Raw genomic sequence first — 11,932 nt, forward strand, 5'->3', positions numbered from 1 at the left:
AACAACTGTGCAGTCAGCATCTCACATAGGCGAGATGCTGCTATGTCTGAGCCTTTGGGACATAGGTACATGAGGTTACTTGGTTAAGGGAACAGGGGCAGGAGGTGAAGGATGGAAGTTGAACGGGAGATGTGTATTATCCCATCGTGTCAGACAGCAATAATTGACGGCAGCTGCCATAAGAATTCATTGCTGAATTTGGACCTTTTTGAAAGGTTCAGAAATGTTCTCACACATCTCTAAGCTTCCTCCTTTTGCATGGAAGTGACAATAGTCAAGTACAGCAAGAAGCAATTCAGTCTTTCTATTTTCCTGAGACATCTCTAAGTCTAATGTCCCAGGGAATTTTGTAAGATAATGTGTTGTCATGAGATTTCCAACCTGATTCCTGTGGAGCAAAGATTCAGAAAAAATTGGCATAATTCAGAAAAGTATCTAAGGCTTTAAGTGCTTTTCAAACTGAACCAAACCTTCACTTTTCATTATCAAGAAAAATTTCAACAGAAGAGTGTCTTTGTAAAAATGTTCTATTGGTTATGCTTGCAGACAAAGATGGCTTGTTGATTACAGTTAAAATGAGGCTTACCAGACAATATAATAAAGTTAGGTATTTGCATTGGACATCTGAGAACAAGTCAACAGAAACAGAATCATACACAAGAGTATCTTAAATCTCCATTGAAAATTGGCAGGCTTACTTTCGGAATCTCTATAGAGATCTTCTAAAACATTTCCACAGACTGTTTCCATCAGGGTTTCATAAGGATTTTTGATATACTGGGAGGAGGTGGGAAAATGTTGTATTCCACACATATCAGCAAATGAATATGAACAGTGTAATTAAATGGTAAAACAATAATAACACTCCCACTGACTTCAGCAGGGACAGCTAGGCCAATGGTAAGCAAGTCTGAAAACCCAGTCCCTTCTGCATCTAAAGCCAATAAATAAAGATCCTCATAAATTTTTCCCGTGGAAGATTAAAAAAAAATTAAAACAAAGTTGGTTTCAATAAACTATTGAAACTTCAGTAGGGTTGGACTGGAAATCAGAAGGTTTAAGTTGTTAGCCAAACAGGTTTAGGTTTTGGCTATAGCGTTTTTGATGGAAATACAAAATTATCCATGGAACACACACACTTTTCTCTCTCTCTCTGTCACACTCACACAAGAAAAACCATTAAAAACTCATTTTTTATCAAAGTTTGTGGAAAAGTTTTCAACCAGCCCATAGCGGGTCAGATAGCATATCAATATCAAGCTCCTATACAAAGTTTCCTATGCACTATCCTCCTGAGTCCCTTTTAGCATTACTGCTTTCCAGAGATCTTCCTTTCAGTGAGTGTGTCACAGAATAGTTTACTGAAAAGATATTAGTTTTCAATTTTTTCATATGAAAATATATTTGTTTTGGCCCTTAAGACATAAATCAAATACCCCTGGGAATTAAACTAATCAAACACCGCCAACTTTAGCTAAGAAAATCTGGATAGGAATGCACATGTATGTTTCAAATTTATGGCTATCATTGAAGATTGTGTTTTATGACCTGTTTGAGGCTTTATATAATGAAATATTGGCAAATGGTGTATAGTCAGCACAGTGGATTAGTTTAATTTAGGGAATTTGACCAGATTATTTAGAGGTGGAATTAGTGAATTGAAGCAATGCAAAATTTTGGATCAGTTTACAGTACCTTGCTTCTACAACAGCATCTCCTCCAGTTATCTCATTGAATGGTGTGAACTGATGGAGTTCCTGAACATCAGCTTCTACAATTATAGCTTCATCTTGGGTAGATTTGATTTTGTAACTATAAGTAGCAGTAGCCCGGGAATGTCTGTTACTCTTCAAAATGGAAGAGTGACAAAAGAAGCACAAAGTAATTTAAGTTCTGTGATGAAATACTACTTCGTATATCATGCACCGTGACTCATTTGTTCAGCATGACAATTTTACAAGATAGAGCTCAACTGTACAGCCCTGTCCCATTGCTCACACCAATAAGAAATTCTACTGCAATTGTTTTTTCCCTAAATAGAGGAGGTGGTCTCCTTCTACAAGACCAAAATTTCTCTCTGAGCAGCTAGTATAAGGTGCACGCACCCTTACCTTAAAAAATTACGAAGGGGACTTGGCTGATACAGAGGCCTTGTGTTAAATATATATATATGAATTACACATAGAGAACAAATATAGTTATAACCACCCTGGATCTCCTGTACTCATTGGGGTTTAAGTCAGGAACCACCAATGCAAAATCAATGTCTGTGTAGTCCCACTACTTGTTTACACATAAATCTATCTTACTTCTTTGCAGGTCTTGCATGGATACGTGTATGCAGAACCAGTAGTCATTTGAGCTTTTTCATTGCAGCTGTTTAGGTCCTTGGATTTGGTCACATAGACTTGCTTTGCCCGCTTATTTTCTTGAATCACATAGGTAGTGTTACAGACTCCTGAAATTCCAGCCTGCCAAAAAATGAGAATTGAACAGCTTTCAGAGAATGCTTATCTTTCAGCAGGATTGCTGAACACCTAGCGTGGGCTTGTGTATACTAGTTTTATCGGCTGCATCAGCTGCATATACCCAGATTCCTTTCAGAAGTATTTACTATTTTTTTATTACAGTATAATCAGGCGGTAAAGAGCTGATCATCTTTATTTCATGCTTCCCCCACCATTTATATTTTTCAAAGGCCTGAATTTAGGTCCCATTGAAAGCTCTGACTGAATGCCCATGGACTTCAGTGAAACAATATTTTGGCCCAGTGGGAGGTCTGTAGAAATTTCCAGTCAGAACCTATTGACTATGAGACATTATCCAGGATTATGAATAATTTGAAATAATTTGATCAGTAAGGGTTAAACTTTAAAAGTAAGGAGTTTCAGAACTGTGGTAGATATTTGGCTCTTAAAATTCCCATCATACCTAACCTATAGCTCACACATTCTTCCATTAGAGACTGCAATAGCAAATGATCTTGACATACAATACGAGAAGCAATAATTAAAAATCACTTAAGACCTGAGGAGTTTCAACTGTGGATTTTCTTGCATTACAGCTTTAATTGAAGTCTTTTAATAATATTTAAAGCTTCTATACTTATAAGGGATATTAGTTCTCTTTAGTCTGTGATTAGAACATCTAATTGTGATAAAGGATGGTACATAAATGCATTTGGAAGAAGAGTTATTTTCCTGTCTTTTTCTCTTCAGTGAGGGATATAGGGGATATTGTAGAGTTGCTCCATTTGGACTTGTACATAGCCAGGGGTCCTGGAAAACTTATACTTTGGTTTCTACCCCATGCTACCATGTCCTCACTGCTATTCTTACAGGTGCTAGTTAGATTAAAGCAAGATGAGGTATGCACAACCATTGTATAATTAAAACTTTATTTCACTGTGTAAACCCTCACCCAGCAGTTGTCACTTAGAAAGAACTCCCATTAAGTCACGTCTGGCACGTTGTGCAATGCCTGCTTCTGCAGTGCTCATACAGCCCAAACTCTTATTGACTTCACTGCGGTCTGCAGAGTGTAAACACTCAAGGTCATGCTTCGTTTTCCCACAGGTCTGTGTTTTGAAACTAATCCTGGCAGTCGTTTGTAAAATACTTTGAGACTGTCAGGTAAAGATGCCAAAGGTCAAAGAAAATTAAAAGAGTTAAATTTACATGTACAGCTCAACAATAGAGCTCTGAAGGAGAAGCAACTGAATTAAAAACAAGATGAGGAGAAGAAACTAGGTACTGCATATACTTCAGCCACAGTGTCTTAAGAGGGTGTCTCACATGGGACAACTACTGGGAAAGTACTAGATTCTGAAGCTCCTTTCCAGACTTAACCCTAATCATATTAAATATTCAATTGTCTAAATTAAAGTGCTTTTGGTTTGGAGTTGCAATAAAAATAATGTGAAATCACAATGATGTCAAGCTTTTTACTGATCTCTTCACCAAGACCAGACTAATTAATGTAAATATATTTTTTGCAAAATTATATACATTTCAATTTGTGTGGTGGATTGTAATGTCAGGTGATTTAACATGACTAAAGTATCAAACCCTGGACAATAGTGGAAATTCCAACAGAATGTCAACTGCAGCTGTCAATGCCATTATAATATCACAACATAATATTGTACTCCCCCTAAAAGGGGTTAAAAGGGATTAATGCATATATGATGTTTTAGAAAAGTCAAATTGCTGTTATTTCTAGCTGTAGTCTTACTAATATGCTGAGAATTTAATCTTATTTTAATGTATTAGTCAGATTTTATGTGGGCTCAGCTTTCAGAGTCATTTCCTTTTGCTGGAGCCAAAAACCTGGTTTCTGTAGGTTACAATATCACAAATGCATTACTGAAATCAGCTGATCAAGTAGATTAAAAATCTATCCATTTCATGGAACCATTTAGATACTGCACCATTACTGAAGGTGCAGAAAGAATAGCTAAACAACTTACCTCCAAGTCTAGACGTCACTTATTATTAAATATTCTATCAATACTGAATTCAAATAAATGCACTGAAAGAGCCAGAAGTGCATGCTTAATTAAATTACACTCCAAACAAAGCAAAAAGCAAAGTGCTCACCTCCTGTAAGTTATATGTGATCTGTGTCTTCTTCATGGTGAGTTCCAGCACATTTAGAATACCTCTGTAAATATTAAGACCATCCTCTGAGATGGCATCTGGAGCCAGAAGATTCCCAACATGGCCATTGCTGTATTCAAATTTGATGGGGAAGCTCACTTGTCCAGAAAGAGCCTGGGTCAGTTTAGATGACCGAGTGAATGTATCTCTGGGCCAGACACCATTGTACTCTGCTGCTTCCAATGAATGAATCTATGAAATAAGGGAGAAAGGTGGGACTATGTTCACTTAAATAATGTTTCATTAACTTTTTTTGAATGCATGTAACTAAACTATGTAAATAAGTATGCCTGTCTCTTTATTGGGCACCACTTTTTAATGAAGGTTTAACTTTATCATTAACATTGTTAGTACTTATAGGCATGTATGTATATAAGAGAGACAGAGAGAAAGATTGAGAGAAAGAAGCATTTGAGAGAATGGAGCAATACTTTACAGAAGCCATGATAGGGATGTGCAGAAGTAAAAAGTAGCTAAACAGGATGTTTCCACATAGACTAGACTGTTTTTTTTATCCAAGGTGGCTTGCACCTAGAAATATGCCAAAGAACAGCTGCACAAAGCAGGAATATTCCCTCAAAACTGCAGATCTCAGGGGCAGTATTAACTCTTGGCATGCACTCTGTGATCTCTGCCATTGGGGTCACACAACAGAGCTGAAGTTTGAAGCTAATAACAACATGGTTGCTAGGTGAACCATAAAAACATAATTAGTATGGGGATGTAAGAAACTCTGTTCCCTACTTCACATTCTAGTCTCACCCAGGGGCTGTCCAAACTCCTGGTGGTACCAGGAGAGAAAGCTCAGCATCAGTACTGCTATAAGCTTAGGGATCTTGACCAGCTCTTTTCCTTGTTGTGTGTGGTTGGGTAGCCATTGGACTTCATTTTTTTAAAGACCCTTTTCCTTGTTTTTTTTAATGGAAGTCATTGACAACCCTGGTGACTGTAGTCTCCAGAGTGGGCTGTGTCAGTAGAAGCTTTCAACACTGTCATTCAAGTGTGCTTCTACCAAATCTATGTGGTTATTTTAGGGCAGTGTTAGCTCAGTCTCCAGGATCCATTCAATGCATTGTCTGTGATGACAGTGCCAAAAGAAATGGTATTTGTATTGTTTAGTGATGATGAAAACACTGAATTCACTAATTTTGACTTAAACCAGATCTGAAGCAGCAGCTTTAAGGTTAAAGATTAATTCCTTCATTTATTCCTTCTCCCCAAACCATATCATGTAATTGTCATGGGAGAAAAAGTAAACTTTTCCTACAATCAAAATGAACGCCTCACTACATATGTAAAGAGACATTTTTAATTTTCTTTTTTTTTTTTTGGTCACTAACTGCAATATTCTAAACCTCTACTTTTTCCTTATCTTTTTCAAGAATATTTCAGTTTTGATTAAACTTTCTTTGGAAAAAAGTTTCTTAGGTCCAGGATAAATTTTCTGGATAAAACTGTGGCAAGAGAGATTGACCAGTCCTATGACAGTAATAATCGCCCTCTTTGTGGAAGAATGGAAAAGCAGAGACTTGATCTTGGTTCTCTTACAGGCTACATGAGTGAGATGCTATTGCTAACTCTTGAGTGGATCTTTCTTTTCTTCTATGGGAACATCTGCACAAGATGCTATGGCTTTGTAGCAATGCACTACAGCACCATAGGGTCCATTGGTAAAAACTGTGACGGTGCCGTTACGTCACCGTAGCAATGCGCTGCCTTGATGTAGTGGCTAAAAATAACCGTGTGCAGCCAGCACAGCACAGAATAAATGACAGCGCAGTACCAAAGGCACCATATGCCCAGGTGTAGATGCGCCCTATTTCTGTTTTGCAAAGAAACCTGGACAGAGCTTGCCTTCATCACAATATAGGGTGGATTTTTTTTCCTGAAATTTCAGGAAGCTTGTTGCGTGGAAAAAAATGCTGAACTAAATTTTCATTTTCTCTTATAATACGTAATAGTACTTGGCTACTTCTGGTTGTAGAGCTATTGTACTTTTTAGAAACTTATTAGGACACAGCGATTAATCTTCTCTATCCATAATTTTCAATTTGCTAAGTGAAAGCTTTTAAAGAGATCAGTTTTCTTCCACACACATAAAATTAAGTGGAGTCTGCAGTGATAGAGAGGTATATTCCAATACATTCATTAGAAGTGCATACAGGCTTACATTGAAGGCAAAAATGGTTTCCATATAATCAGAAATCTTAGTAATTACTCAGAAATTTTAATGTCAGCATGTAGCAAAGGAATGCAATCTCAGTGCAGCATAAAATGTCATTTGTGTCCCTGCAGCTAAAGAAATAGCTAGGAGAAATTAATTATGCCAAATATTGAATGACATCTGGCTATTGTAGTATGTGTACTGCATTTTGTTTTCTGGTTATAAAATCGGTTGATTAAATAATCTTAGGTTATACAGTTTGGGAACAATCGAATTGATCCAATTCTAAATTATTGTGCATTTGAAATTACATTCTATTGTCTCCCTGGCCACAAAGCAGAAGAAATCCTTCAACCCCAAGGTTGGCTTGAGCTGAGAATTACCTGGCAAAGTGCAAATAGAATTTAGGGCACTGCATAAAAAATAATAGTGTTAGTTACATTCTGCCTGAGTAAGCAAAACATATGATGAAACTTAATTATTTCCCCAAAGCTTGAAAAAGTAATGTAGGAAGGTAATTTTAGTTTCCAAATTGGATACATTTTCTTACCCTAATAAGAGAAAGTTTTGGCCCAATGCCACTAATTTCCACTTTACTTTTTATTCTTATTCCAGATCTCGCAAGTCCTTTCTCTTGGAGTCCACTGAGAAGTACACTTTCATAATCATATCTATAAACTTTTCGTTCACTGAAAACAGGTTCTGTAAAGCAACAATGCCCAACAAATATTAGAGAGAGCCTATGAACACGTTCAAGTACACCTATTACATTTTATGAACAATTCCAAATAACAAAGATCAATTTGGTATTACTTCTGAAGAAAATTAGCAGTTGTAAAATAAAATTACACATCCATATACATTTCAGATTCTATTTTGAGTTGCAGTCATTACATCTACATTAGCTGATAGGAAAATTACTTACGATAATTAAGAGACTGACTCCCTGAAAGAGAAAAAGCAAGAGTGAAATTAAAACATCAAGAACAAGAAAAGAAAAATAAACTGTACTTCACAGTCCCAAGTTATACCTTAACTGTAAAATACACATTGCATAGTGCTTTCCAGTTAATTCTAATTTAAATTTTAAACTTAGTTTTATATTTTAACTTAAGAAGGTATCTAAGATTTCCATACCTTCTCCTAGACAATGGGGAATTTGCTATCATTATCTCTTTCCTTTTATCTAACTTGAGATGGTTATACTTACAGAGGACAACAATTAGACTCTGAAGCCATATTAATGAAAGAAACTACTGTAAACTTATCCAGATAGGTAAAATACTTACCGACAAGGCCTAAAGTCAGAGCTATTATTAAGCCCCTCATTGTGAGGCTAAGGTAAAAGTAAATGTGTTGGGTCCTCTTTTATAGAGGCATACAGTACCATGTGATTTTTTTGGCACGTCAGTTCGGTGGCTAAGCATGTCTTAGAATCATTATTGATCAACCAAAAACAAACATTTCTTGGGATGGGAATGCTGAGAACACTGGACTATTGGATAATTATGACCAAATCTATATTGTCTATGATTTAATAAAACCAATTTATGAAATTTCTTGTTTTTACTTTTCTTTCTTTCCCCAGTTCTCCATACAATAATTCATCAACTAATGACACATATTTGAGTTACTTTAAAAAACACGGGCCAGCTTTATAGCCAATTCACCTCAGCATTATTCCTTTGACATCAGCAAATTCTGGTGATTAACACCAGGTGACAATCTCAGCCACAAGCTTTTTGATTCGAACGTTGGTTCTTAGTGGAAGGTCTGTGTTTTAGAGAGGAATGTGTGCATGATTTAATTTCCCAGTCACTGAGAGGTCTGTAAGTTGGTTTACACGTCAGTCCAGCAAACTGAACCACACTAATCCCAACAGTTCTTGCCTGGGTCCCTTAGCACGATCCTCTTTTGCATGAATAGGGCCTTAGCCCAGGAATCCAGACGAGAAACCTTAGTAATATCTTGGATTCTGTTGCTAAGTCACAATGATGTGAGTCCAAAGCAACTCCTCTGTATATTCTGTGTAATTCCTAAGAGGAGACTTCGAGAAAAGGAACTGGGTAAATTTTCAGAAGCACCTAAGTGAGTTAGGCCATATACCATTGATTTCCAAAGGGATTTTGGCCACTAAATCATTAAGGCCATTTTGAAAATTTTACCCACCACCTCCCAATTCATCTTCTAGAACCTTGTGATGCCTAGCCCATTGTAACAATGACTGCACACCGTTTTTCCTTTAGAAAAAGGTCACAATATAAACCACATTTCTCCAAAAATAAAGTTCAGCTATGTACATTTTGAAATAGTTTACATCAGTTTAGAATACAACTTTGTCTCTGGGCAAATGATATATATAAATTACATAGCAAATAAAAGATTTCATTTATACATTTTGGCTGCAAGGTTGTTGAGGGAAGAATGCAAAAGGCATCTAATATTCATTTAAGGATGCAAAAAGTAAAAACTGCTTGCTAGTAAAGTGCTCATGCAGACAGGTAAATGGCATCCATAGGAGAAAGGCCTCTAATTCACTAGAAATAAGAAGAATAAAACCAGAGCTACAGGTCTCAGGCCCTCAGTTCTGATCCTGAGAAATGATTTACTGTGGTCCCCATCAAAAAGCCTTCTTTATACCTTATTACTCCATTTACCTGGAGTAGTGCCGCCCGGCTGCAGGAATAATGAAGCTTATTGCTGTGCCAGTGCACCTGAGATGAAGTTTTTTTTCTGTGGAGTACATGGAGCAGTCAACTATGCAGAATAACCTGATGCAAATGTGTAGTGAACAATCATCTGTGTATTGTTCTGCCTAGCAGCAGCTATGTCATTTACTTGGTAGATGGCATTGAGGTCCAGAGATGGAGCAGCAACTACTGCCTCACTACTGCAGTTGAATAGATGATCAATGAAGGAAAACAGTGGCAAAAACATATGATGAGGGCACTACTGTTTGTATATCTTTATTACTGCTTACCCTGGAAGTTCTAAGCAATGTTTAGATCACACTTGCCCTCCATAAAACAAAAGATACACACACACGTATATATACATATGTATACACACATATATACATACGTACATACATACACATATATATATCATCTAGATGACAGAATAAGAAAATTCAGACACACACATACATATATCTATATTTCTATATCAACATCTAATATATCTACATAATCAGTATATAGATCTCAAGATGGATATCTATCTATCTATCTAATCTCTCTCTCTGTGTCTGGATATTCTGATTTTATATAATTTAGATAGTCTCTGTGTGTGTGTGTGTGTGTGTGCATGTGTGTATGTGTGTGTGTGTGTATAGCTTTTGTTTTATGGAAGGAAAGTTTGATTTAAACATTGTTTAGAACTTCCAGGGTAAGCAGTAATAAAGATATACAAACAGTAGTGCCCTCATCATATGTTTTCTACCACTGTTTTCCTTCACTGGTATCTAGAGATATATATGTGTGTGTGTGTGTGTGTGTGTGTGTGTGTGTGTGTGTGTATCTGGATATGCTTATTGTATGCAATCGTAATGTTCTAGTGGACAAAAACAAAATATCTTCATCTATTCAAACTATAAATATTTTTTAAAATATGGAGGATAAATTAATGAATTGTCATGATAGAGTCATACTTTGGCAATTGGTTCCATGCCATTTCAAACGGTAGAACAACATCTGACCCGAAACATCGAGTGCATGTTATGTTTTCCTGGATGTTGTCTCTTCAAAATGATATGTAGGTCTTCATGCTTCTTTGTTTGTAGGATCTTAGGCAATTGTCATTTTTGGAAGAAGTATTTAAGAAAATACAAGGTCATTTCTTATAAAGGAAAAAATTTCCCTGGAGTCATATTATTTGCATTCTATGAAAAAGCAGATATAGAGAGAGGCAACAGAATACATCTGGAGTCATAACATATGGAATTCTATTGCTTCTGTTATCATGCTTCTACTATTCTTCCAATCAGCTTGGCTGTACAACAGTACAGAATGTTGAAACAATGTAAGTGAGGTAATTAACTGAACAGAGACTCAACCCAAAACTGGAATAATGGAGAATGGCCACGTACATTTTAATATAGTGCTAAAATTATTTTTATATTAAAAAGGCTTTATTACAAAGATGAAAACATAAATAGCTTCATTTTAATCTGATAATGAAAAATTTGCATTGCTCTTAATGGCAGGTGAAACCTGAAAGGGTCAAAGTTTGTGGTAAGTTTGTATAAGAACCCAAATATTAGATACTTAACTGAGACAACAACCGTAGGGATGTTGAGTTCATCAACGGTTCATTTCTTCCCTTCCCCTCACTTGCCTTCCCCTTCACTATTCTCTTCCACCCCCGTGTGAGTTGTTTTTCCTGGGGTTGAGGAGAGATTCAAAAAAATTCACTACACCCTTTGGTATTGTCAAAGGGCAGCCTGGCACACCACACATAAATACACATACATTCAACAGGTAAACGAAAGACATAATTAAAGTTTGCTAAAGACTTTGAGTGTTAGCCTAAACTAGTATTTCTCCAAAGCAGTCATGTTAGAATGACATCCAACTCTGACTTTAAAAACAAATAACCTACCAATTTAGGAAATCAGATGAAAAAGAGTATGTCCAAGAGCCATGCTTTCTAAAAGCATACATATCTTAAATACTTTCAGGAACTCAGATGGTGTGGAGATGAACACCATCATAATATCCCACAATATATACAGTTAAAGACATCCACACAAACAAACCTGTTGGTGCTTGCTTTCATGATAGATGGAAATGTTCCTCTTGTCACAGCCTCTTTGCCGGCTGTATAAGGATTGCTAAAATATAAGCAGAGAGAAAAAGAGAATTTTAAAATAGCAGAGGAAATCTCATGGGAGCACTCTTAAGAAAAGAAGTTCATAATGCTCCTAGTACTCTAGTGCCATTCCCACAGCAACACATGTAACATGGACTGTTGCGGAGACAGTTACAGAAAGCATGAGTGAGGCATGTACTTAGAAAGCTGCATGGCAATATAATGAGCTAAGATGCTCTGAATTTACAGGGTACTTGCACCATAAATGAAACATGAATAAAGCATAATTAACTTGATTAGA

The 11,932-nt window shown here is 36.4% G+C and overlaps 1 protein-coding gene across 1 annotated transcript in view; it reads right to left on the bottom strand.

Annotated features, from left to right (window-relative positions):
• LOC149863615 (vitellogenin-1-like) overlaps positions 1–8,151 on the bottom strand; it is a 53,683-nt gene extending 45,532 nt beyond the window's left edge. Inside the window, exons 1-6 of the mRNA XM_090048504.1 lie at positions 8,112–8,151; positions 7,748–7,768; positions 7,373–7,524; positions 4,599–4,850; positions 2,310–2,471; positions 1,696–1,847 (exon numbers count right to left, since the gene is read on the bottom strand). Coding sequence (XP_089904630.1) covers positions 1,696–1,847; positions 2,310–2,471; positions 4,599–4,850; positions 7,373–7,524; positions 7,748–7,768; positions 8,112–8,151 — 779 coding nt within the window. The remainder of the gene's footprint in view (positions 1–1,695; positions 1,848–2,309; positions 2,472–4,598; positions 4,851–7,372; positions 7,525–7,747; positions 7,769–8,111) is intronic.
• Between the last annotated feature and the right edge of the window lie 3,781 nt (positions 8,152–11,932).

Source organism: Crocodylus siamensis, chromosome 5 (assembly GCF_052110815.1).
Source record: "Crocodylus siamensis isolate JL-2025a chromosome 5, ASM5211081v1, whole genome shotgun sequence".
Classification (NCBI taxonomy): domain Eukaryota; kingdom Metazoa; phylum Chordata; order Crocodylia; family Crocodylidae; genus Crocodylus; species Crocodylus siamensis.